This window comes from Platichthys flesus, chromosome 3, assembly GCF_949316205.1.
Source record: "Platichthys flesus chromosome 3, fPlaFle2.1, whole genome shotgun sequence".
Lineage (NCBI taxonomy): Eukaryota > Metazoa > Chordata > Actinopteri > Pleuronectiformes > Pleuronectidae > Platichthys > Platichthys flesus.
Window position 1 is genome coordinate 9324306 of NC_084947.1, and position 27978 is coordinate 9352283.

Sequence of the window (27978 nt, forward strand, 5' to 3'; positions counted from 1 at the left end):
ATGCCTGATATTTGCCTTGAGTGTGTGTGTCTCTATACACTTGCATCCTTACAACCCATTGGAAAACTAGTGTGGCGCTCAGAAGAGCTCGTTCCACCGCCAATGCTGAACAGTCCCTTTAAGTTCAAGCAAGCTGCACCACATTCCACACATTTATAGATATCTTCACCAAGATCCATGAATTCTTCTCTGGGGAAACTGTGAAAATGTCACAAAAAAACACTCTGTCTCACTATGTTAAAAGACATTGATAACCAAACCCAGATCATTACCAAAATGTCTTCCCTGACCTCTTCAATGTGCTACCACGTTTGTTGTAATCCGTCCGGCAGTTTAAGTCAAATCTTGCTCACAAACATGCAAACCCACCCACAAACAAATGGACAGGTTTGAAAACCGAACCTCCTTTGCAGGGGTAAGAAAACTCAATCTTCTTTTGCATGTGATTTCGTGTTTATGTGTGTGTGTGTGTGTGTGTTTGTGCTTACACTGGCATTGCTGTAGCTGTATCTCATGATGAGATAGAGCGTGGCACAGGCCTGGCTCCTGTTCTCATCAACAGGGCTGCTGCAGTACTGAAGCACCTTCTGGCACAAGTCTGCACACTGCTCCGCCTCCTCCTCAAACAACAGGTCCCCGAACTGCACACAAACACACACACAAAAATAATATCAGACATACATGGTATACACAAAGATACACATGCATATATAAATAAATAATCGTGCTTGTATCAGCAGTTTTCCACAAATAAGAATATTTCATTTAGACACAGATAGTGCTCGTGTAAACACAACTACACACACAGCTACACCCCAATTTTCACAAAGTACAACAGAGACGCAGGCATGCACAAACACACAAACAGTGTCTTTATAATTGTGAGAACATTCATTGTTAAATGCATTCCCTTGCCCCTTATCCTAACCATTACAATTTGCCTACCCTGACCCTGGTCCAAAAACCAAGTCCCTCAAAACACCCTTAGAATTTGTGAGGACCAACGAAAATGTCCTCACAATCATGGTATTGAACCAAAATTGTCCCTCATAACTATAGAAAGACATGCACACACACATCTGCACCCTGCACACAATGATGATAGTACCTTGACAACGAGCCCTCTGAGCGTGCTGAACGTGTGAGAGAGGAAAGTGGAGCTCTGGTTGCACGTCAGAGAGTGAAGTAACACTTTCAACACTCCGCCGACCACGCTGTCCTTACAGTCAGCCAATGGCACCGCCTGGACAAGAGACACTGGGAAGGATTAGCCAATCATACGCAACAAATGATAACACCTGCAGATGCACTGGGGTCCCATTTAAATGGGAAAGTAGGTAGACGAGTAAACAGAAAATGATTAATACAGTCAATGAGTGCTTCAAGCTAAGACTGCAGGTGTAGACGACATATCGAGCCCTCTTTGTGCTTTATGTATTTAATATTACAAGCATTCAGTGTCAGCAGTTAGAAATATTAAGCTTAGCATTCGATAAATTTTTGCATTATTGCAACTCACTGAGCGATATCTCAATACCAGAGTCTCCAATTACTCGGGCTCAGCTTAGTGCTTTCAAACCTTCTAAAGAAAGCTGAGCCCGGCTTCTTTCAATAGCCAGTGAGGAACTTTATTAGTTTATCAATTATGCAAGTTCATGAATTGATTTTTTGTAACATGGGCGCTAATGGAAGATAATTTCTTGTTGACTTTCATTTCCCTATGCAGATGCAAAATATTACAATTAATATGAAGTGACATCATAACGTCACAATCTTGAGAAACACTAGTATTAATAATATTTATTTCCGACCTGTACGATGGTCTCCAGCAGGTCCAGTACGATGAGGTTTGTCTCTGTGGCCAAGTTCCCGCTGATCAGAGCCTCCTGGTCCAACTCTGCTTTGGTCCTGATGGAAGGTGATCGGACAGATATTAAGCGAGAAGAGAAACACAGCAAAAACATGGGGTTTCAAAAATTGACGAAACCCTCACAGGCAAAGCAAACGTCTGAAAACGGGGAAGCAGACACATACTTGTCCTGTTTGTCGTTGGTCTGTCTCCACTGGGTGAGGTCTTTCCTCCAGCGCAGGTTCTCTCTCTGACCCATGGTCCTGTCCATTCCTGTCAGGGGTTACAAAGGAATCAGCTCGTGAGGAAACAACAACGCACACTAGCGTACAGATTATGTGCAAAGTTGTATCACTGGAATCAATGCAACTTAATAGATAGATAGATACATTCATATTATGCTTTATGAGCAGATTAGATCATTTATTGGAGAAATTGATGAGAATTCAAACAAACTATTCCCAGTTATAACAGTCACTTTTTCCTTCCTTCTGTACTTACTACTATACTGTCATATTTAATATGCCACATATCACAAGTATGGAATTGCAAGCCCATGTAAAGATTAACCTGAGAACAGTTCTTTCCATAACTTGCTGACTGCACATTTAATAGATACTGATACTGAGCGCTCACTCGATTTCGTGTGCAAATCTTGAAAAATTGCAATTATAAATGTGACAGAAAAGCAATTTCCAAGTTTTAACTCTTAAAGCGCAGGTACCTCCAACTCGTTTCATCATTTCCCCTCGGGCTCCCATTCCTCTCAGCAGGGCTTCTTCCAGCTGCAGCTTGGCCTGCTGGGACTTCTGTAAGGCCTGGGTGCTCACTTTGTCAGTGCTCTGCTTCCCCTGCACACACACATTAACACACAGTCACAACATGCAAGCAAACAAGTGGCACATCAATGACAGTTACAACTGACACTGAAGTAAACAAAGGAGGTACACTGACCCTGTACTCAAAGCAGGACACACAGATGGTGAGGAGCTCCAGCAGCTTGTTGAGCTGTGACGGGGGCATGTCCACAGTCCAGCGCTGAATTAGACTCCGGTCTGCGTTCTTTATCACCCACAGGAAACACACCAACAGGTGGCGACTGGTGTCCGCCGCCAGGGTGGCTACGGATTTACCTTGCTGGGAAGGGGAGAGGAGAGAGGCAGATATGTAGTTCGATGGGGTACTCAGGAGAGAGGGAACATCTGCATTCACACAAAGGCCTGTGTGCTGTATGTGCAGCCACACTGAGAAATGACTGTGGTAATCAGAAACTAAATCAGTGACGTACACAGAAGAGGATTTGTTGCCATTCACACACACAGACATCCATACATCCATACAGTGCATCTATGGTAGCACTTCTTTTCTATGCGGGACAGTTCTAACATCTTAAGAACACCCACATATGAGTGGACATTTCTTTGACCCTGGCTTTAGTTTGGTGTTGTTCTCTTCTTCTTCTTAATAGGCGTCAAATCTACTGCAGATTAATTTACCTTCATTTTGTGAGATGATGAATCGGTTGCTGCTATAGAGGGCTACTGCTGCCTCGCTGTGTGGCAGCTTTGATAAATGTAGTCATTAACCTCCTTGTGCTCGGGGTCTCCCACCTGGAACCCGGTTTCCAGGTATCTGTTCCACAGCGGGGCTGAGTGAGGTGCACCAGAACCAACATCGACTATGTGTAGCACGTAATCCAAAACATGACTGGGCTATTTAAAAAAAATAAAATAAAAAAAAAAAGTTTCTTGTACCACTTCTTTTGAGAAGAATGAAAGATTCAGATATTGTTTGTTTGCGGGGGAGCAGCCTGAAGACGAGGAGCGGTCTGGCTGCCAGGTTTGGATTTGTGATGGATACCAGGCCGATGGCACAAATGTAGTTTTTCCACAACAGAATTTTCACGTTACAACAAAGAAAGAACTGATTCATCACCTGGAATGAGGCCGAGAGCTGAAGAGAGTGGCAGTGTTCAGTTTAAGTGCCTGTGTTGTTGCTGTAGCTACATATGATGGATGTGTTTGTCAGGGAGGACGACCCTGTTCACTTATGATGCCAATGCCTGCCCATAAACCATCTCCTGCAGACATGTGTGTGTACGTGTGTGTACTGTACGTCCATGTATGTGTGATTTTTCAGGATGGATGACGTGTGTGTGCAGCTCTGACAGCTAATCAATCTACTTCAGCGCAGCTCACCTGTCGGGAGGCTGAAGACTTACCAACACCATCACACAAACACGCACACAGACGCACTTTTGAACTTCTAAAACACAATGAAAACCACACCATCATTTGTTATCGTCTTCAGATTACGACATCATTTCAGAATTTTACCATGGACGCCATGGAGACGAGAACATTCCGGCCCAGCGTGTTGAACGGGTTCCCAGCGATCGCCATGGCAACAGACTGATTGATGGGTGGCACGTTTTCAAGGTCATCGTCAGATATGCCCATCTTGTTTTTCCCGCCTCGAGTCTCAGAAACTACGGAGACACACAGGGGTCAAACACTGCGTTAAACTGGAGGAGGGGACGGAGGTGCAGACGATGAACTTGGAGTCTTAACTGTGCGAAAGTTTTGACACCACTTGTGTCTATATTCAGTGAAGGAGACAACCATCAACACATCTTCTATAGATGAAGATGTTTAACTGCCACTGTGTAACTGGTAACAAAGAAATACAGTCAAAACACTGGTAGATTAACAAAGGTTAATGTGACACGGTTACATTAACAGTTAATAGAGTTATTCAGTGGAAGCAAAGGAACAATTCCACTAATGTCCATCATGAAAACACAGCAGGCTGCTCCATAAGGCATGAATGGGCATATCACCGACTCATAAGGATGAGCAAACTTCAAAAACTCCACAAAGCTGCAGAACATATTTAAGATAAGACAGATCTCTCACATTGTATTGAAATGGTCAAATGCAATTTCTGTGTAACAAAATATACTTCAGAATTTATGTGCAAAAATTACAGCAGACATATAGTTAATTGATCAACGAGTGCAAAGACGTTACATTTAATTGAATGTTTATGTCTGTGTGTGTGTGTGTGTGTGTGTGTGCGTGTGTTTTACCAGTGAAGTCCAGGTAATTGGTGGAGTCGATGATAATCCCCACCAGGGGGAGGTAGAGAGCGGCCACCTTGGCTCTGACCTCAGGTTTAATACAACGATGGTCGAGATCATGAGAACACAGCAGACTATAGATGGCATTGATGGCTTTTCTCTGGACCTTTCCCCTGTAAACACACACACACGGTAAGTGTTAAATTAATAAAAAGGTAATAAAAAGTTAATAAGGAGGTCAATATCTTGGGTATAATGTCTCTGTGTTTGTGTTTCCCTACCCCTCTGACTCCATGTCTAAGGCGGCACTGAGCTCCGTCAGCAGCAGACCTGTGAGGTAATGCTGCTGCTTGAAATCCTGAGAAAGCTCAAACAGCCCCAAGATCCTCTGCTGCTCCTGGAAGCTACACGAGCCGGAACTCTGAGGGGGGGAAACGGAGACAAGAGAGCGGCAGGAAGAGAATTAGGGTAAGATTTTAGGTTAACACAAAGCAGACTGCTTAACAGTCCATCAGAAGCTGTGTCACGCTTTCCTGGCTGAATCCAGTCTCATCTCCTCTGTCTGATAACTCCCTCAGCTCCACTTTTCAATTCTCCTTATAGCGGATTTTATTTCCTTTCCGAGAAATCTTCCTCTCCTGGAAGGCATGGAAGCCTAGACATTTGTGAATCGTTTTCTCTTCTTTACCCTCGCCGATGTAGTAGCGCGGCGATAAAACTGAAATATATGTCAAATGAAAGTGCACGTTTTGACTGACCTGTGAGGAGATGGATGGACATGGTGAAGCGGGGGCAGAGGTCGGGCTGCTGAAGAAGAGGCTCAGGTTGAGGTAGTGCTCGTGGCTGCACAGGATTCGCAGGAACTCCAGACGCATGGTGATCAAGGTCGGCATTGAAACACTTTTAGCCGACATCTAGAAGAGAAAGCGAGAAAGAAAAACATCCGTTAATTCATGCTTTTATACGACAGAAATTATGCTAATGTTCAGAAATATCTCTGAAGCTGTTTGAAAACAAAGACGGACAAGTACACGTGCTCTTATAAAATGGAGAGGACAATAAATAAAGTATTTGAAGAAACGTGAAAAGGTAGTTTTAGTTAGTGTTATTTTACCTGGTTGCAGTAGTTTTTAACCAGCTGGAAAACAAATCCTCGGTCCATGAGGGACAGGAGGTCGTAGAGGAAGAAGGCCAGGCTGATGTTGACTTTCTCCGCTTGCTCTACCTCCTAAAACAACAAACAACAAACAGTTATCTGTACCGAGCGGATCTTGTCGATCATTGAGCTGTGCAAGCTGAGTTGTCAGATACTGCAGCGACCTGCGGTTTGGAGGACACCGACAACCGAGGCTGCCTCCGACCCAACACCAGAGAACATAAGGAGGCTAAAGTTACACTGCCTCGGTCGAGATGAGCTTCAAATCTTCTTCTCTCCTCACCTTCTGCTGTTTGACGAGGATGGTGCCAATCTCAGCTGTGACCACGGAGGCGATGGTGGTGATGTCATCTTTAAATCGGTCGGAGAAGCGATTTCTTCGAGGGACGTTCTGCTTGTCCAGCTGAGACACGTGCTGGGCCATGCTTTTCACCTGTTTACATCAATCACAAACACAACATATAGGAATCAGTAATACGAATCGTCAATTCACAACATGGAAAATACAAGTGATGCGCGTCAAGTGATATGACAAAGAAAGGCATGTTAATAAAGTATTTATCAATAAATGTACAATAGTGTCCTTTGTTTAAGTTATTGAACTTAGATACTTGAATAAACGAGACTATCTGAAGGGATGAAAGAGAATGTGAGTCACGATTCACTTCCAAAATTCCTTAAGTGTGAGAAAATGTCAAGCGACCTGATAAAGCGCTGACCACAGCACTTTCAAAACGTCCTTTTTCTTCCTCACGCTATAAAACTATCGTTTATCTTTTAAGGTTTGTGGCCACAAGGTCACGCATTGTTTGGTGTGAATCATTTTTACAACTCATTCATTTATCACTAACATCGTCAGCAAGTCTGTTCCACCGCTACTGTAAGACTCAATCAAACATTCTTTTTTTAAAGGGAAAAACACAGACACACACACTCAAACACACACACACTGACCAGCAGCTCGAAGAAGAACCAGGCATATTTGTACGCGTTCTCTCTGCAGACGCCCGTGCTGACGACCATCTGCAGGGCGAGCTCCTCATGAAACTGCTGCAAGAGAAAACGAATACACAGACCACAGTGAGACCGGCTTCTGAGAGAGCTGATGGAGTAAATATTACAGTCACAGTAGATATGACACCAAATGTTAAACTGTGTATCTCTATGAAAACATACTAGGTCACCGCACTCCTCAGTGTCACACTGCCCCCATGTGGCCACAAGTGGAAACTAGTGCTCATTGTTGAAACTCTGAATATGAAAATTGTTCAATGAATGGATAATCCTTTCAGTAAGAAGAAAGATGAATCACACAACCTGAATTATGAATGGTATAATTATTGAACTTCATCTACATTTGCTCAACAACATGTTTCTTTGTCTTTGCGGTGTCACCACATTTGATATAGATGTTATTGATATAAATCACATTTCTACAATGAATAACATGATCTTAAATCAGATCTCTGTGGTGTTTAGAGCAAACGTTAGAGTTGGTCACCTTCCTGTTGGAGGGCCTGGTGCCGCCTGCTGTGTTCACGTGGTTGTTTACATCCGAGTAGGTGGACATACGGCAGCCTGGGTTGTTGCTACCCTGGAGGCAGACACACACGCACACACACACACACGCACACACACAGGTTCCGTCACAGTGAACGTGATAGATGCTTTCATTAGTGCGGGTGTCTAGCGGCCTATTACAATATCTAATGTACTGTGGGAATGAATAGCAAATGACTGCAATGTGTGTATTAGGACTTGTGCTGAGATCTATTAACATACAGCTGTGAGTGTGTATGGAGTTCATCAAATATGTGAAACCATATGGTAGATTGGTGATTAATGGGCTTTCAGGTAAAATACAGGCAGACGCAGGAAAGGTGTATTACATAATGGTTTAAATCAATGACAATTACCCTCTAAGAGTGCATGAATATTATTTAAGAGTTTTTTTTTGGAAGCAAAAATAAGTTTCTAACACTGAACTGAATGAATTGCAGGGAGACTTGGTTGGATGAAACTCTCTGTACCTTGGCAGAGAAGATGCTTTTGATCTCAGCATCTTCAGCAGACATGTGCGGAGCCGGGATGTCGGGGTTGCTGCTGCTGCGGATTCTGGACTGGAGAAGCATATTCCCCACTGTGACTGCTGTGGCCCGACCCATGGTGCTGTAACGGCTCTCTGCAGGAGCCATCGTACTCCCTGTAACTGGACACACACAAAAAAAGGAATAATTAAAAGAATCATAATCACAGGAAATATGACAGAAGAAATATTTAGAAACCAATATGCCCGTACCTGTATTCTGCACTTCTCGAGGGGGATCAGGCAGACAAAACACCCAGTAAAGGTAGGTCGCCAAGAGGCTGTTCCTGCCCTGCTGGTCCCGGATCAGCTCCTGGCTGTTATGAAGACTGTTGACGATGGAAACCACTGATTCGAAGGCTATCTGGGCCAGATTGGCTGTAGAACACAGACATAAACATGCACAAGATAATCATTCATCAGAATATCATCAACAGCATCATCGGGGTAAATCACTTTTTCTCTCCTTGGTTTTATAAACTGTATTCACATAAACTCGTGTTTTTTGTGACACATTCAAGTAGTTATTATTAAAATTATAATCAGTGATTAATAATAACAATTTAAGTAGTAGTTTGAATAAAGCCAAACGCTGAATCAATGTTTTTATCGAATTAAAAGATTATTCATTAACCAAATAATTGTCTTCTGATTTTAAAGTACAATGCATTGCATATTTGTATTTTGTTCAACTTCATTTTTCATTATTGATTTTTGTATTGAATATATCAGTATATATCGTTTAATAGTTAAGTCTGTAAAATGTCTAAATCCTGGTGGTTCTAAGCCAATAGATATTCAATATACAAAAACAGATGAAAACAGTAAATCCTCACACTGCAGGGGACGGGGGAGTTTAGACATTTTTTGTAAAAACTAAAAACTTCCAAAATGTTGCTTTGTTGTTAATTCGCTGCAGCCACAGTGACTCCTCACCAGTCTGGCCTGCGATGACCATGGGCTGCATGATGAGCGTGAAGAGTTTATCCAGCACCAGGTGGAGAAAGAGGACCAGCGGCTCTAGTCTGGAGGAGGACAGGGAGATGATGCTGAGCTTCAGCTCATGCTCCAGCTTGTTCTCTGGAATTTTCTCCTCCCTGACCCGCAGAGGGAATGTAGCTCCACCCTCCAGGGCGTGGCAGAGGGTGAAGAAACGCTCCAGATGGTTGTCCTGGGACAGAAAACGAAGGATTTCTTACATGGTGATGAGAGGAACAGGCTGGGAGACCAATGCAAAAAGACAGTGTGCATGTAATCCTTCAGGGTGGATGTCTCAGCACAGCAGAGTGGGTTGAATGTTGAGTCTACTGGAGTGTGTGAAAGACAGCAAATGTGCACTGTGTTTGTGTGCTCAACCATAACTCACCTGTGTGTGTACAGACGACACGGCCTGGATCTCCAGGTTGAAAAGCCCTTTGTGACTTTCCATCCACTTGACTGGAGGAGCCTGAGGAGGAAGTTTCTACACAACAGAGAAGCAGGAAATAGAACTGGTTGTCAGTTTAGGCATTAAAATGTCTGCAGCCTTTATAAGAAATAATACATTTCCCCCTTTAAATTGTATGATATGGACACAACAAATGTTTTTTATTTCTTTTTTAATATGTAGATGATGATTGATCGATTTGTTAAATTATTAAATGGTGAATTGATCAAATCCTTCATTGGTTGATTTGTTGATTGGTTGATCGATCTAACCCATTTGTACTGGGACCAGACTCTGAACAGAGCCGTGAAACTCGGGCTGACCCTCACCCCCCCTCCCTTGTTCTGTATGTGTAAGCGGTTTCTGTCTGACCACAGTTTCAGTTTGTCTATACACTGGACAAACGGATACAGACACTCATTTGTCTCAGCTGCCACTGGCTTTCTAAATCATTTATTGTGATTTTTATTTATTGAGACCCTGCAGTTTCTTGTGTTATATTAGTTTTAACACTTTTTTGTTATTTGAAGTCTTTCACATTGTGTTTATTGTCCATCTCTTTGACTCAGCTCGAGGTTTGTGTGGATAATTGCTGCAGGAACTACAAATTGCCCTTGATCCTTGAGATGCACATACCTCAGGCGTGTGCAGAGAGTAGTTGACAGGTAGTCGTTCCAAGACGATGGGCAGACAGAACTGACCGTTCTGCAGCCGGTCATTGTTCAGTATGGGCAGCCACTGGATCAGAGACAAACAGCAAAGTCAGTGTGTGTGTCAACTATGAGCATTTTAACAAAAGACTATACTGACATTTTGAAAAATAAAATGAACTTCACTCATGCACAAATATAGAAACATAGAGCGCATACACTGACACTTATTTAGGATAAAGAAGCTGCTGTGAAACACATTACACAGGTTTCAAACTACTGTACAATACTATGGCATGTTTTCTGTGACTATGTTAAGATAAAGAAACTTACAGAGTATCCAATGAGGGTCTCACAGCTGCCGCTCTGGTTCTGTTTCTGCTGGCAGCTGATGTGGTAAAAGGTGAACAGCAGGTGATGTCTCTGCGTCAGACGTGCTGGAAGAACCAGCTTCACTTCCTCATAGAAGTCGGGGGACCTGAGAAAGAAATGGGACAGGGACAGCGGAGAAGAGTGATGGATGAGGAGGAGGAGAGTGGCAGAGGGGGAGAGATGAAATGAGAGTTACCCAGGCTGCTTATATGACGCAAAGAGGCAGGAAAGTGTAACTCAATGAGCTGGACTTGCTTGTTATGGTAGGTGACAGGGGTGTAGACTTCCTCCAAGAATTCAGGGCCAGTTGATTTGCCAAAAATCACCTGAGAATAAAGGATATAACAGATCAAATAAGTCTACATAATCATCTCAACTTTAAATAAAGATTAAATAAAAAAGAATATATCGATAACTGTCTGATTAGTCTACCAGTCTCTGAGATTTTTTGATATCAAATCATTTTCTGTTAACCAAAATAATATTTCTCATCATTGCTCCCTCACTTTGGTGCAAGTATTTGTCTGTGTTACATTTTTTGTTCAAGCAGTTTCGTGAGCACATGGAATGAAACTAGGTCAGAATAATGCTGATGACTGATCCCAAACAAGCAGCACTCACTGGCAGAGAGGAGGCCGGGTCCTCTTCGCTCATGAACTGGATTTTGACAGTGATGTTCCTGGCTGATGTCAGTCTGTTGACAAAGTTGAGCCTCTGCGGGTAGACAAAGAGCAGGTTCCTACAGAGACACAGGGAGAGAAGGAGACTTTTAGTTAGACATTTATCTATTTATTTTTAATAAAAATAAATCCTTAATCTGCCCGCTTATCCAAATATTCACCAAAATATAATGTTTATTATCCCCTCGACATTTAAATAACATTTATCATTTTTTGTCTAATCCTGCTTTAACAGACAAGCAGCAGTGGAAACTCATTGGCCAAAGTAATAACCCTTCTGAATGAAATATAAAGCAGTTGCAATGCACATCACTAGGTGGCACTGTCTCTTCATCAAACCTCTGAGGCATGTACTGGTGAGGTGACAGCGATGTCACAGAAAAATCAAAACAACCATTTACTGCATCTCTTTGTGGTTTTTATACAACACTATAATCTGCCCTGGAACCTTGAGTACAGGGGGATTACCACAACCTCCGCTGAACAAACGCTCAGAGAACAGCAGCGTGTAATTACCGTGCAGAGGACTTGTTCACACATGAAGTTACAACTGTTTTTGTTGCGAGCAAAACCGTTTTAGGATTGAACTTTGAGTCGAGTTAAACCGCTGGTCACACAGGACGGCTCATTACGGCTGAACCATGAGGCAACTTTACAGGTTGCACGGGTGGAAATACCTAAAAGCAGGGACTAAACTGAAAAGGAGCAAAGCCTCAAAGCTATGTCGGCTTCTGAGTGACGAGTGCAGCGTGACTGTTCTTGTTGCCTCTGGCCTTTCAGGGAAGTAAAGCCTCTGGAAGAGCAAACCAACCTGTTTGCACCTCAAGCTACGAAACTTGTGTTTTCCTTTCCCCCTGACAGTCTGACAGTTTCATAGGGTCGTAAACATTTAGAAAAAAACTACTACAGAGCCTGTTCCAAACTACTTTTCAAAATAAAAGCTCTGTAATTGAGCTGGATATAAACCTTTGTAGCAACAAACAGATGTTGTCCTCTTTACTTAGAGGACAAATTGCTTTGAAGTGGTTCGATGAATGTTGCTTGCAGATGGAGATCAGTCTGTGTCAATATGAGGAAATTAATCGAAACTGATCTAATTATCTAAATCATCTGGCAGCGACTTTAACCCACAGTTTGACCCAGTTTCCGACTGCTTCTGTTTGTTCATTTTAGAAAGTGTGTGTTAATTCAGTGATATGTTTTGTCCACCATCCTACCTGTAAATGTTGTGCGGGACATAAACCTCGCTGGATGGGAACTCCAGCACCTCCTTGACTGGACGAATGTTTTTCTCAGACACGGGAATGAGAGGGATGAGCTCGGTGGACAAACATGCAAGAGGCGTCTCGAGCACTGGAGACATGTCCAGTTTTATGGAACCTAGAAGACACACGGGATAAGACAGATACACATATTAGTCACATGCATGCACACGTGATCAGCAGCAAGTGCTTTTAATGCCATGGCTGATTGGTGTGTGTGAAAACAAATGATGTGTCAGGCTATTTATTTTTCATCGACTTCCTGGAGTCTCTGCAGGTTGTCTGGCAACATCATAGTGACAACAAGTCTCCAGGAAGTTACCGCATTAAGCCAAGAAGTAACAAAAGGGTGGCAACTCAGATCTATAAAATTAAATAGAATAAGATAAAATAAAATTGAATCCAAATTTCGGTGTGTTGAGATGTGTTGAGACTTGACCTGGAATCGTCTTGATTCTTCTCTGTGAAGTGGAGTTCTTCTTGATATCAGACAAGAACTTGAGCAAGTCCTCATCACCCAAGCGATCCCCCTCCTGACACCCACACACACAAACACACAAACACATTGAGACAGTTACCTAATGAGGATTTATTTTGCAGAAAGTTGATAGAATATGATGTTAAAGTGGAAAAACACATGACATAGCTGCACAATTGGCTTCAAATACAAATAACACATGTGTTTTATGTCAATGATTTTATCCAAAGTATTTGCGTCATGGTAGAAACATGACAAGAACCCTTTGGAATGTATAAAATAGCATGTTTGATAAAAGAACGAGACAAGGCCAGACTGTAGCCATAGTTACGTGTGCTGTTTAATATATCTCAAGGAAATAACACATTCTTCACTGATCTGTCAGCCTCATTGTGTCTGGGTGGGGGTCGGACCTGTTTGAAGATGGTGCTGATAGTGATGGTCACGGGTTTGAAGGCAGAAACATTGCAGGATTGATCCTCGATGGTGCTGTAGCGCTCAGAGTTCCTCCTGGGAAGCTGCCCTTTCCGGTCGAAGCTGCTGGACTTGACTGGGGGGGGAGAAAGACACAAAAGGTCACAGGGTAAAATGAAATTCAGCTAGACACAATCTGAGGAAATGCACATAAATGCAAAGTCATCACAAGTTGTTCCCATCATGCAAAAGGAACTCACTAGGTCAAACACACACAAGGACACAGTAACACAAACCTCTCAGGCTATCGGAGTCTGTGACGTCGCGGTCTAAGGCGTTAGTGGAGATATGGTCCATGACATTCACGGTCGCCCAAGCAAAAGGCATCCGGTAGCGGCCCAGCTTCTGGCAGAAAGACTCCGAGTGGCCTCGCAGCTTCTCAAGCTTGTCCTTGTTCTAAAAAAAAATATAAGAAAAGATCCCAAAAAATTGTAATTGTGGAAAATGATTAACATCAAATCAGCTTTAAGTCAATCAAATAACTCAATTTCTCATTTCACAGTTCATGTGCATTGTCATCACCTCAATTTTATTGCTATTGTTTGTTACCGCCACCCCTCATATGAAAAGTTTTGAGGAGGATCACAGACATTGCTAAATATCTTTTTTGTGATTTACATTTATTGACAGAAACGGTGATTGCTCTGTCCCGTTACCTTTGCAGAGTCACACTCCTTCAATGTCGTGTACGGGTCGGCACACTGGCTGATCTCTCCCTGCTGCAGAACCTTCTCGATCTAAAAACACAAACAGGAAGTACATGAGTCATCAGAACAGTTCAGCGTAATGAAACCTCCAAAAAAAGAATCTATAGAGTGTTGGCAGAGGAACCGTGTGAGAAGCAAGCGATGCACAGACAGCACTGAATTGCAGGGTTCACAAAACCTGTAAGGGGTTGGTTAATTAAGGGCAGGAGGAAAACATTGGTTTGGCCTGTTGCTTCTGCTATAAAAGGTGATATGTGTGTTTTATTTTTTATTAATAATTGATTTAAATCAGTAAGGTCCCACTGAGATCCAAAACAAACTGAACAAAGAAAGACAGAGTACAAATGCTGATTATTGTATATTTTAGAAAAACTAGTGTAAGTCTCAGATAAATAACATTATAGTTAAACTGTTCCACCTGTTATCTTCATGATTTTATATTTAATCAAATTATTCATAAAGAAAAAGATGGGCAGCAATGAAGTAAGTTTAAGCAGTGAGAAATAACAGAATAAAAAAGGAATCCACAGGAAATAATGGTAAGAAGAGATAGTGGGAAATAAATAGCACTTGTTAAAAGGAATGCTTTCATTGTTACCTTGATGACCAGGTAGATATCTGGGGTGGGGTAGGTGATGGAGAAGATGGCAGATCTGGCCAGGGTGGAGTGATCCACATGTGGCGTGTGAAGTTTCAAGAAGTTCTTCAAATGTTCTGAGTTCAGGTCACAGTAGAAGTTCTCTGATATCTGGAGGAAGACAGAGATGAAGAGTTTTAACTTCAGTTGATAGAAATTTTGGACAAAAAAAAAAGCTGGAAAAAGTGAGGGAATGGGTTTGGAAAAGGCTCCAGGAAGCTTTTTAATGTAAACCAAACACTGATCCTGGAATATCATCTGTTCAGTCCACTCTGCCGTTTCTCCACTCAGCCCCCCGATGACCTCAGGCCACGAACACAGCCATATGTCCTGGTCTGGCTCGGCCTGGTGTGTGTGTCATGGGATACCGTTCACTGTAAAGCCATTAACCGCTCGCTTTCAATCTGCTTATCCCATAGGAGCTCCATCACACTGACCACACCAAAGCAGACATCTGCTTATTCAAAACAGCCCGATATGTTAACTGGAATCATCAGTATCTGTGATCAGATTCTTATTAGCCTGAAGTGTAGTTTAATCACAGTCGGTTTGTTGACAGACAAATTCCTGCATCGACCTCTTGACGGAAATGACCCCGTTCACTCCAACAAGAGTGAGAGTTTTCAAACGGCTGCAGCAGAGGAGTCCACCGCTTACTGACAAATAACTCCTTGGACCGGCAGAGGACACGTCTCACTAACTGAGTCCAGCTGACGTCAATAGCACATGATGCCTCACATTTCTCATTATACCATTAAAATGATTTCCTAAGTGAAAGTTCATATGTTATTATAATAAAATTTACGATTAAGAGTCAAAGCATTTGATTCTGTGAGATGAATAATTCCCTTTTGACATAACATAGTTGGAGCTCACTCTCCGGAGCCCCTCCCACCAGAGTTTTTGACACAAGGGACGTGCGCTCAAGGCTAAACAAACTAATTGGAGTGACCTCTCTCCACACTGCCCTGGGATTGGTCAAAGTCTCCCTCCACAGGCCAGATTTCTTGGAGGTTGGAGACAGAGCCAATGAAGGAAGTAGAGAAGTTTATATGTAACCTACCCATGCAGCTACGTTTCGACATGTTCTAGTGAGGAGCACTTGAAATCAGGTCGAAGAACAAAGATCTCCTAATGTATTATAGGACCTAACGTACTCTGAGGAAGAGCCTTGTGAACATTAGGACAAATAAAATCCTTCAACAGGAACTTTCAGGTGTGTGGTTCTTATCCCATTTGAAATGTCTGTAATAGTTTTCTGATCCATAAAACCAACTTATTCAAAATACTCTAAACTCTGTCTTTTAAAAAACCCTTCCAACGACATATGTGTATAATTCATCAAATGACTCATCTTAAGTAAATCTTTAGTTATAGACATGCACTACTCTCTGTTGGTAAGATTCTGAATTAAACATCTAATAATCTGAAATCAACTCTGGGTTGACAATGTTTTCAATGAGGAAGAGATCATTTCTCAACTTAACAGCAGACAGGCTGAGGCACTGGCAGAGAATCCTCTACACATGTGACGGTGCTGTAGTTTATTTGATCTCATCACATCTTCAGGACAAACAGCCTTTCCCTGTTATGTCTCCACTAAAACCTGTTTACATGCATGAATCTGATATCATAAGTAGGCCCCTCGTTGGCTCAAATCCGGTGTCTGCACCTTGGCTGATGCACCAGAGAGACATGATTAATAACTCCGGTATTATATGGAGTTATTGCAACATCTGCTGCAGATTTCACAGATGTGAAACAACAAAAACAGATTCGAGCAATAAGCCAAACACAAGTAACAAGAAACAAGACATAGCTGGTGACGCAGGGAACAGAAAATCTGTTCAGAGAAAGACAAAGATATGAAACAACACTCTTAGGTTGGACACAAATACAATGAGGTCGTAGAGTCCTACTAAAGTAAAAAACATTCTAGAAAAAGCTCCATTCGGAGAAGCAGGTGGTAATTGAGAAAAAAGTTGTATTATTACAAGAATAGTCTTAATTTCATGACAATAAAGTTGTACTTTTATGAGAGTACGGTCGTAATTGAGAATCATTGTTTCTAGAGAAACTAAGAAACCTCTTTGAATATCACGCAGAGGTAACAGATGATCATTACCAAACATTTCCTCCACCATAAAGGAGGCCATTTTCTCCGGATCAGAGTTGTTCTTTTTTAGGTATAGAATCAGTTTATAGCTGAGCAACTGAACAAGATGCTCCACATTCCTCATTTTAACACAGGCAATAGGCTGATGTTTACTCAAAAATGGCAAGTAGCCTAAAATTACCACTTATTCTAAGTGAGAATCAGTATATTTTTCCCCTGATACTCTGTCATAAAAGGAAGCGAAAGGGTGAAGGGTAAACGAGTCAGTAGAACATGCTTTACGCTTCCACGAAAATGAACTCTCACAGCCAAACCAAGCTTGACAGTTTCTTCTTCACTCACACAAAGACGCGTTTCATAGCTTCTCGGTGCAACAAGCAGGAAGTTGTATTAGCCTCTAGAAGGACGCACTTCGTGTCAGCAGCACATATTAAAATTAGTCACCTTTAGCTAAATACACTGTTACACTTTAGCAGCCGGCTAGCACTGCAGAAGAGGGCAAGTCTGCTGGCTACAACCCTCGTCTCATCTGGGAGATCCATGAGCACTTAAGTACAAACTAAATCCTTCCGGCCCCTTCACCCCAAAAAACTATCCAGCTGTGTAAATCCACAGACAACATGCAAACAGCCATGGCTCAGAATGGTTGAGTGGGAAAATGTTGCGCGGCATTAGTAGCTGTAGATCCAAAACACGACCACCCCCGGGGGTGAGGGATGATGAGATATGAGAGATTGTACTGATCTCTCACTACCACACAGGATGCCAAACGGTGAAACTGTGGGACCCCCCTCATTAACAGGAGGTACATTACAAAGCAGCTACACGGAAACAAGGCTGGAGAAAACTTACAATATCTAAGACTTGCAGTGAATTCAATTTTGACATATTTTAGATGTGATGTCTTTTTACTAAACTCTACAATGTTTAAGACTGTAATTTGTTGTGAACGTCACTTGAGTTCTCTCAGGAGGCTTGACTGATTTTCAGATGCTTCCTTTTACTATATTATCACAAATAGTCTCTGACCCATATGAACTTTGGGGGCCAATACCGCTAACGATATCAGGGAACTAAAAAAATACAATACTGGCATAGCTATTATATATACAATATATATTAAAAAAAATAATTGTAAATTATTCTTAAGATGTCATTATCAAACCCCTATGATAAAGATAGTCTTGATATTTTACAGTGTAACAATAAACTTTACGATTAATAGTAAAAAAAACTAAGAAAACTAATATATGGAAAATAACAGTACTGTATTTTATTGTCTTCATTAAAATCAATGAAGATTTTTGTTAAAATATATAGCCTTTATTTATTGCATTGATACATGTATTATAAAAGTATTAGTGTTATATTTAACCAATGATTTATATAGCCCTTATCGATATTCCTGGGCAACTTGATCGCAGCCATTCATAAACACACACTCAGACACAGTCGGTAGTAACATACCATGCAAGGCACTGATGACATTACCATCAGGAACAATTTGTGGTTATATGTGAACCTTATTTAAGTAGCCAGCAACTGCGGGGGTTTCCTCCTACACTCAAAATAATTGCTGCCCCTGGTTCAGGATCAGGGCAGACGCATGAATCCGGTATCCTTGTGCCGTGCTGCATTACCCTGCAGCACATCCTCCCTCCTCACTCCCCCTCTGACCTGCGCTCACTTGACACGTTAACAATAAACATCATCACTAATCAGAAGTTATGAGGACCTGTCACGCAAACATCAAACGAACAAGACATGCGATCACAAGCAGACCCGACATCAATTGAGTAACCAACAGACAGTCTCCACAACAAACACACATAATGGGCTTCACCAAACTGGTCTTTACAGAAGGGCAATCGTAATGACCTGTTACACGTCGCACACGTTTCCAGGTCATTAAGTCCCAACAACTAAAATGAATCTGGACTAAATGTTTTCTCACCTTTCTCTTCTCTTTCAGGTCATACAAGGCCATTGTGGCAAATACAGGCTCAATGTCGATCTCGAACCTGAGAAGCAGAGACCAAAAAGGAAATGAGTGATTCAATGATAGCAAGAGAGGCAAATTCCAAACATACTCAACATCAACACTAAAATTCCTAAGTGCTGCTGTCCTCAGATTCTATTCTATTTCTTTATATTCTATTCTATTCCTGTAGATTATTGTTATGATGGGAAGCAGAAAAGATAGAGTGAAGTAAGTGATGACATGTTGGAGCTGAGGGTAAAAGGATTTGGGGGTGAAGCTTCCAAACCACTGCAAGCTGAGAAACGTGTTCAACTCAAGCATTTGGGTTTCTAGAAGGACGCGAGATCAAGAGTGAAAGGCAGAGAGCCTGTGTGTCTGCGTGTGTGTGCGTGCGCGTGTGCGTTTGTGTGTGTGCGCGTGTGTGTGTGTGTGTGTGTGTGTGTGTGTGTGTGTGGGTGGGTGTGTGTGAATTAAAGAGAGAAAATGAAACAGAGGCTAAATCCCACAGAGAGAGGGAGGAACAGCGAGAACAACAATCACTGCACAGCACTCCTCCACACTCCTACACAGCTCTGTCCGTCACACATTTTTATTTATGAGCAGCTGTGACCTACAACAAGTTACTCTATGTTAAATGCTAAGTTCATTTTCAAAAAACAAGTGGGGGATTCGATTAATTTCCATTCAACACAACAAACTGATGCTTTCTGGGACAAAACAGTGGGCAGTTGTTAAAAACACCTACTCTCATTTCTACAAGATAAGGAATATGTGTGACATACTTGATGGCGTGGCATCGAACCAGGATGCGGTCTCCAGTGTGTTCCTTGGGGCAGTCAGGAATGGGCCGGATCTCCACTGCATCTTCCTGGAACACAGTAACATAAAGGCTATTAAACTATGTAAAAAGAAAAAGAGGAGATGTCAAATTGGGATGACACTCTAGATCTGAAAGAAAACAAGGGTGTAACAGATTGGGAGGAACTAAAGCTACAGAATGGAAAGATATACTTATAGGCTGTACATCCATTCACAGGTAATAAAAGTGCCATGTTGTTATGCTGATTTCATAGAATCAAAGGATGACATAATGTGAACTATTACACTCAACACATTTTGCAAACACAACAATAAACCATGGCAAGGTTTCAGATTGTATTTTTGAAATATTACTTTAAAACATGAAATGAATAAAAATCATTTTAAAATAGTTCCAGTTATCATATTGTAAAGATGTATGTAAAGTAATACATCGTAAAGAAAATAACTTTTCTCATGTAAATTGATTGATTCACTACAGCTGTGGCTCAGGAGATAGAGATGGTCGTCCACTAACCAGTATGTCAGTGGTTCGAGACACTGAATCCCTAATTGCCCCTGACAGCTTTGCTTACAGCGTATGGAAAAAGTGCTGTGTATAGAAGTGCTGAGCGAATGTGTGAATGGATGAATGCTACTTCTACTGTAACCAGCTTTGAGTGGTAGATAAGACAGGATAGGTTGTATATAAACTCAGTCCTTACTTGATATTTATTAACCAGTTTTTTACTGAAGCTCACATTATTCTTAATGATGGCTTCTTTAAAACCCTTACCCACATGCTGTCCTGTAATCACTTGTAAATCTGAGCATGTGAGAACCCGCTCTCTGTGTCTCACCTCATCAGCTGGCGGGTACAGGGCAAACAGTTCAGGGTGTCTGTTCCCCTGCCGCGCCTCCTGGTTGAAGCGGTCCAGCTCCTCGTGGCTGCTGTAGGCCAGCAGACCCTCCACCCTCTGGTCGGGAGTCAAACACCGCAGGTTGAAGTCCGAGGAGGTCAGCGTCCGGCCAGAGTCATCACTCAGCCCGGCCAGAGTCAGAGACTTGACCTTGGGCAAAGACAGAAAGAGAAGGGTAAGGGGTAAGGGTGGTTCGGGGGTAGGAGAGGACAGAAAGAAAAGGGTGAGTAATGAAATATGTGAGTGGGGGAGATTGAGCAATAGAGGAAAAACAAAGGATAAAGATAAGATAAAAAATAATGAGGAATTAAGACAGAATAGCCAAGGGGGGAGTCATTAAGATAGAGAACAAATGGACATGGGCAGAGTAAAAAAAACATATGAGTGGATATTTGTCAAAGCCTGCTCTTCATCTGTTTAAATAGTATTAATATGCTCATGTTAAGGTTCACAATTTTAATTTCTGTTTACTTGACTGTCCATTGCTGCAGCTCCTCTTTTCAGTCTCTGCCTGAAACTTTGTTTTAGTTCCTGTCTCTTTAAGATAAAGCCCAGTCTGCTCTGATTGGTCAGCTGGCCCACTTTGTTGGGATTAGTCAACTGCCTCAACTTCCCTTTTCCTGGCTTTGTTAGAGGGCGTGGCAGACCAGCCACAAGAATCATACGTCGGACTCTTGTCCCTTGGAGTAGGTCTGCGTTCTAGTTCCTGCCATTCTAGTTCCTCAATGGTTTTAAATCTCCCAGCACGTGTCTTCCATTGTTTGATCACATTCCAAAATCTACCTTAACTAAGGTGCATTAGAAACAGTCAACAATCAGATCTAAACTGGCAGAGAAACGCTCAACAACATACTGTACATCCAAAGTGCTGACAGCACAGCAGCTCACAGGCATTTCTGAACAGTCTCTGCAGACAGTGAGTGTTTTGTATTTTTACTGATCAAAGCTTACCCGCTGTAGAGATCACAGCATATGTTCATGTTATTGTTCAATGTATGCTACAGAGAGTGAGGAGATTAGAGTCTTTAAATAATAATGTTTGACATCTGCTCAGATCTGGCACATGACTAGTGTCAGACGGTTGTCTGCATTTTCCATTGAATTTCCTTCCTTCTTTTCTTTATTATGAGGAAATAAGGCTGCTGAATTTTGACATGGAGCAGGGAGGCATGAGGTCTGAGTGCCAGGTAGGAGTTAGCCGTCACAAGCGATGGACACATGGTGCATCAACTGATCGAATTCTGTAAGCGGAGATGTCCCAGTAGGCCGGTGGTTTGCCAGATAAAAATCATAGCTGCGTGAAGCGCAAGGCTGACTCCCTGACCCTTAGCCGTAATGGCCCTGGAAAACTAGCTGCATATTTTGAATATCCAGAGGCCTTCCAACAAACACAATGGGCTGTTGGACTAAACTGAGCAGCAGCATGAACTAGCAGATCTAAAGCTAAATTATTCATGTGATATTTCAAATGTGCTCAAACGTCTGTCAGATGCCATGAGAGGACACATTTCTGAGAAGTAAATAAAGCATCAGAAACACATTAAAGATGTCATTGTTGCACCTACGTCTGTTGTTACCTGCCGTTTTCATAGAAATACTAAAATGAAGCAAAAGTTCAGTAAGGAAGACGGTCGTCTTGGCCATGCCTCCAAAGTCACATGCACAGTTCCTACTATTTCTGGGCTCCACCAGCTGATTCTCTCAAATCACAACCTGATATGCTCGTCTTCAGCCAATCACCTGTGAGCTGTCAGAGCTTAAAATGTTCTCTCTCCCTTTAAATCGTCCAATCAGAAACCCTTCATCAAACGTCTTAATTCTGTGGTCAATGAGTCATTACAACCATGCAGGAGGAGCAAAAGCAACAGTGTTGTCTTGTCTATACAGAGAATAACCAGTTAATCGATTTATGTTTTAATCAAATAATCTTTACTTTGGCTGGTCCCAGCTTCTAAAATATGTGAAATAGCTGCTGTTCTCTTTATATCATTAAAAACTGAATATGCCAGTTTTATACAAATAGAGGAGTCTCCTGAGGCATGAGTAAATTATGATGGATATTTCTGACCTCTGACCTCCTATGGTTTTATATATAAAAGAATAAATCCCTCCCCCCAAAAAAATTGCAGATTCACTGATAAGGAACTTGGAGGATAACCTGTTAGAAACAGAACCAATTGTGTTATTAACAACTATTATAATAGTGTGAACAAACAGGAGCATCATGTGTCTGTCATTAAGACGTCTCTGTCTGTCTGTCCGTGGGACCATATGAAATTACTCAGACTGAGCCACAGGGTAGGACATAACCCTGCTGCTCCCATCCCTCTCTCCTTGTCTCTTTCACTCCAATCATCTATCACCCCCGCTCGGAAACCCCAGGCAAGCACTGACCAAGCCTCCACCACAGTGAATCTTCCCCCTGTCGCAGCTCCACAAGACCATCACACCATGATCCCAGGGCTATTTCTAAAGCATGAGGCTGGACCATAGAAGCAAACCCTATTAAGTGCTGAAGAACAATAGTGCTGTTCTTCTTCCCTGCTCCGTAACGCGCTCCCTGGCATGTTGATGATGGGAAGCCCACGGTGGCGGTAATAAGGGCCTTTTTGGTTTGAATGATTAACCAGAACTGGCAAGGATGCCGCAACGGGACAGGGGGGAGGAGGGGCTGGCTGGTGATGAGAGATGGTTGGGTAACTAGCCCGAGGCTGGGAGTGGGACTGACAGACATTTGGATTGGCTGGGACTGCCTGACGCTGGCAGCTTCGGGATTTGGCTGCTGAAAGACAAAAGAACTGAGCGAGAGGGCAGTGAGAGAGGACTGGGAACTTGGCTCCAAATAGTGTCGGTGCAGGACTGGGGCAGGAATTCCTAATGAAAGCTGATCTATTGATTCATAAATATGTGCATAGCAGAAGAGAGAAGACTTGACATGCCATATGTTTAACCACAACTTTCCTCTTACTAGCAAAGGTGAGCACATGCAAGTGATTAGGATTGCATATATTCAGCTTAATTTTTGTGCAAGCCATGCTGCATCGGGCCACTGCCACACTGGAGCGAGTGATAGGAATAACAAAACTCTGTTGTGTTCACTGTGTTTAAAGCCCCCCCCCCCCTCATCCAGCTCTCACACCCCACCCTCACATTTCACATTCAGTAGCGTCGCCATTGATCAGTATGGAAGACAATACTGCTTTCACAAGTGTCTTCCCCTTGCAAAAGAAATGCAAAAACATGCCTACCCCCCATCTAAATAACCCTCTTAAGAAGCACACTTTAAACAATAGAAATAAACAACAAACAACAACAAAATAATAACAAAATATTAACCACAACAACAATAATAATAATAATGCATATTTTATGCAACAGCTTTTTGTCAACTCAAATTTACAAAACAGAGAAACAGGGAGGTGGTTCCCAATATTTCAGACTCTGCATTACAAGTGGGAAACTGATATGAATGGATTTGTACACTCAACGTCTTACACTAAGGGTTTAAATAATTGTCTGCAGGTTGGAGCTTCACTAAAGAGTATATAATTAAAAGCAGTAGTATTAAATCTAAAACTTGTGAAATTGAAAGAACTCTGTATATCAAAGTATTTTCTGCTGTTTGTTCTAACAAAAATGGAACCTAACCAAAGTTTGTAACTTCTCTGATCTAGGTAAACAGTTCTGATACACAATAGCAGTGGCATAAAGGCAATACCGGTCTGAACAGTTGTATGAGAATTACTAAAGAAGAAGAAAAGTTCAAACAGACACAGCTCTAACTGGAGAGGCCTAGTTTTTGAAAAGAGTTTACTGAAGCAGCCAAATACTCCTTTATTGAGTAAGAGCCATTGTTGCTATACGACACAGGCTCAGAGGAACCTCAATGTATAACGGGAAACTTTCTGTCCTCATGTAAAGAGATTCAGGTTTGAATGAGGATATTAGGAGGGTTTTCTTTTGTGGTTCAGTTAAGTTTCTTTCTTGTTTGAAAGTGGCTGATAAAAAAGCATGATCATCTTTCTTGGTTTTTCTTACCGGTGTCTGTTGGTCTTCAGGCTGCACATCAGACTCAAAGGTCTGTTTCCGAAGGAGTTTGTGAAGGCCAGCTCGCTCCGAGTACGCGCCCCAGCCATCCCCCTGGCACCTGCACACACACACACACACACACACACATACAAAACCAGAAAAGACATGCATGGTCACAACTGATACACATCTGCACTCTAATCAATCTACAGCCCAAACAGTGTCTTACGCAACAGGTCAGTGTGTGTGTGTAACATATGTGAGTGTAGGTGGGAGAAGAGACAGATAAACCAGGCACTACAATGCATCAGACAGATGATGCCGGCGTAACGTTTATCAGGCGCTCTCAGGCCTTTTGTTTCCTGTTTCACAGACACCAGCCACATGCAACTTCTCAGACAGTTGGCACCCGTTACACACTGTAACAGCTAAAACAGCTCCCACAACACGTGGGGCGTTATTGTCTCTGATTTTGGATCTTGGGTTATAACAGTGCAGATGTTAACAAGACATAGATAAACACTGTACATCAGAGGATATCTAAGGTACAGAAAATCAGTTTTTGTATTTTAAGGAAGATCCTGGTATCTGAATGGTGCTGTTGCTGCAGGGGGAAGCTTCACCTTCGAGAGACCACAAGCCACGGCTGGATGTAACTCTTCACACAGTCTCTGACGTGGGGCTCCAACTCCACTCTACAAGGACAAGGACAAGGATTAGAGGAGTTTACAGACGTGCAAGGAAACATTCACAGACAGCCGACAACAGAACATTTCTCTCCCTCCGTAATCTGTGCTTCATGGTCAAGGTGTGGTACAAGTTAATGTTATGAATAGGAACAGAGTGATATTGCCTTGGAGTTCATGCAGCTACATGGGAGAATTATCCTGTACACATAACAGGTGATGTGAAAGAATAGAGCTTTGTGTATTTGTATGGGGGGGGGGGCTGCGTCTCAGAGCAAGTCTGCACAGGTTTGAACAATGTTTGCACTATTTTACACCACAGTCCAGTTTATTAGGATCTGCAACGCACCCATCTTCAGGAACAGAGTATCTGACGGTGCGACACTCCTTCTCCACCTGCTCCACTTTCAGGTCATCCTCGGGGAAGTCTCCAAGTTCCTGCATCAGGTCAGAGTCTCCACTTCGTAGCTGTGACATCAGGAACTCCTCCAGGTCCAGGGGCTCCACCGCGTCATACGACTGGGGCTGAAGGATGAACGAGAGACGGCAAGAAGTGTTAGAAAACAGAGTAAAGAATAAAGAAGAGTTTTACGATTGGAGTGACATGAGCTAAAGTAAAAGTTGAAGTAACACAATAAAGTTATCATGTAGGAAAAGCGGATGCATTTGTCATATCCACATAATGCAGAGAAGGACTGAGGAAAGAGAAAACATGAGGTATGACATTGGCTGAAACCTGATGAATCATGATTATTTTCTAACACCTCACACCTTTCAAGGAACAAACGATTTGAGCACATGCATAAATAGAAACTGGAACAAACTGGCCTGTATCAGAGAGCCAGGCTTTTTATTATTTCCCTCTGTGAACCTATTTTTAGACGGCCCACACTCCAGAGCCAAAGCATCAAAGACTGAGGATGTAACCACTTTGATGTGCAGTACAAAATGGGTTGAAATTTTCATATGTGGGCCTTTAAATGAGAACAAATTGTTAAAATCACACTACAGAAAAATGATTTCCAAACAAATTTCCACTTGAGCCTAAAGAGGAGAAGATTCTTTTTGTGATTGGAGGGAAGAAAATAAAAAAACATAACTGATGAGATAACACACATCTCTTTGTGGTTTTGTGAGGGTGAGGGGGACCCGCAGGGAGCAGGTGTCTCTGTGACAAGCGGCAACAAACACGGCAGAGCTCCAACCTGATCACAGTCTGCAGGCAGATGCATGCTGGCAAATCTCGAGAACGTTCATCTTATTGGCTTAAAGGGGCCGAAGAAGTGGAGAGCTGAATTTGGTTCGATTTGGAAACACGATATATTCAATATGAATCAACTTTGAAAACACAGGCGAGATCACGACGGCTTGATTCTCCAGGTCAGACTTCTGCGTACTGAATTAACAGCTGTCTGTGCAGCAGCAGCGGCAGGAACAGCCTCGGGGCTCAGTGGACTGACTCCTGCAGCCTGTCTTTACAGTTTCAGAGAGAAAGCTGCAACCAGCATTACCACAGGCCAAGACAACAGCCCATTCCAAACAGGCAGGTTTAGAACTGCCACTGCACTAGTTGTTTGGAAATAAATGGATAAAAAAGTGTTGCAACATGTGAAACGCACAGTGTTCTGCACTATCCAGACAGAATATTTAAGCCTTTAATGCTGCTCACTTTTGCACATGCAGGTAATTTGCACGACAATCAGGTAAAGTGTGAAAGAGTGATAGAGAGTTTATATGTGTGTACACAGGAGAGAAAGAAGAACACAGAGGCACGCTCATCTGATAATATGTACACACACAAAAGAGGTAACTGCAGCAACGACATGAGTCACTGCTCAACTCAACATTTGAGAGCGGAGCAAATTCCATTTGCCTTCAGACATGTTTTTGCACATCGATCCACCCCAAAGGATTTTTCTTCTCTCTGTGGAGCCCTCAAGAGTAAATTCTACCATATGGGTTCGTATGAAATGCTTTTGGATGCAACCCAAGCAGGAAGAAGCATCGGCAGCCAGACAGACGGAACAACTGAATCATTACTATTTGAAATGACAGGTCTTTTGATGAAACCTTCAGCTCCTCTGTTTCCGAAGAGGAGGCGTGAACCTCGACAGTGTCTCTACAGTTGCCTCATGCGAATCTCTGCCTCCAAGTTCAAGCAATCACTGTCGCATGGCCTCTTTTTCTAGTTTAGTATGGAGGCTAACAAATACAAATGAATGCAAATCTATGCATGCCTCTGATCAGCACCTGCTGCTCTGTGGAGTCCTGAGACGAGCTCGCAATAAACTACAGCTCTCATTGAAAAAACAGCATAACTGATTATAGTGATTATAAAGATAACGCTTCAGCTTGTGAGAATGAACATTGTTTTTGAAAGTAAAGACAAAACTTTCCCGTCATTTAAAAAAAATTCCATTTTGTATTTACATATATTATTTTTAAAGCCATGCATTAGATACTACTGGAGGTTTTCTTTATTTAAAAACCACGTTTCTGAACTGTCACTGTTTTCAATGTGTATCACCAAAAACAAGCAGGGAGAGAAGACAGACATCAAGCACCAATGACCAACAATGTTCAGACACAACA

The 27978-nt window shown here is 42.3% G+C and overlaps 1 protein-coding gene across 3 annotated transcripts in view; it reads right to left on the reverse strand.

Moving 5' to 3' along the window:
* Positions 1–27978, reverse strand: part of dock8 (dedicator of cytokinesis 8) — a 55061-nt gene that overhangs the window by 15252 nt on the left and 11831 nt on the right. For 2 of the 3 annotated variants that reach the window (XM_062381752.1, XM_062381754.1), the window contains 34 exons: positions 25736–25911; positions 25324–25395; positions 24710–24818; positions 20612–20821; positions 19736–19821; positions 18927–18993; positions 14818–14967; positions 14169–14249; positions 13749–13908; positions 13452–13588; positions 13000–13093; positions 12516–12678; positions 11240–11357; positions 10874–10944; positions 10580–10724; positions 10233–10334; positions 9537–9632; positions 9107–9341; positions 8384–8548; positions 8115–8293; positions 7586–7678; positions 7039–7134; positions 6368–6517; positions 6043–6156; positions 5687–5842; positions 5210–5349; positions 4938–5101; positions 4186–4337; positions 2804–2986; positions 2574–2700; positions 2035–2122; positions 1812–1908; positions 1109–1243; positions 489–641 (listed from right to left, as the gene is read on the reverse strand). In XM_062381752.1, coding sequence (XP_062237736.1) covers positions 489–641; positions 1109–1243; positions 1812–1908; positions 2035–2122; positions 2574–2700; positions 2804–2986; positions 4186–4337; positions 4938–5101; positions 5210–5349; positions 5687–5842; positions 6043–6156; positions 6368–6517; positions 7039–7134; positions 7586–7678; positions 8115–8293; positions 8384–8548; positions 9107–9341; positions 9537–9632; positions 10233–10334; positions 10580–10724; positions 10874–10944; positions 11240–11357; positions 12516–12678; positions 13000–13093; positions 13452–13588; positions 13749–13908; positions 14169–14249; positions 14818–14967; positions 18927–18993; positions 19736–19821; positions 20612–20821; positions 24710–24818; positions 25324–25395; positions 25736–25911 — 4464 coding nt within the window. The remainder of the gene's footprint in view (positions 1–488; positions 642–1108; positions 1244–1811; positions 1909–2034; positions 2123–2573; positions 2701–2803; positions 2987–4185; positions 4338–4937; positions 5102–5209; positions 5350–5686; positions 5843–6042; positions 6157–6367; positions 6518–7038; positions 7135–7585; positions 7679–8114; positions 8294–8383; positions 8549–9106; positions 9342–9536; positions 9633–10232; positions 10335–10579; positions 10725–10873; positions 10945–11239; positions 11358–12515; positions 12679–12999; positions 13094–13451; positions 13589–13748; positions 13909–14168; positions 14250–14817; positions 14968–18926; positions 18994–19735; positions 19822–20611; positions 20822–24709; positions 24819–25323; positions 25396–25735; positions 25912–27978) is intronic. The other variant, XM_062381753.1, reaches the window with a different exon arrangement.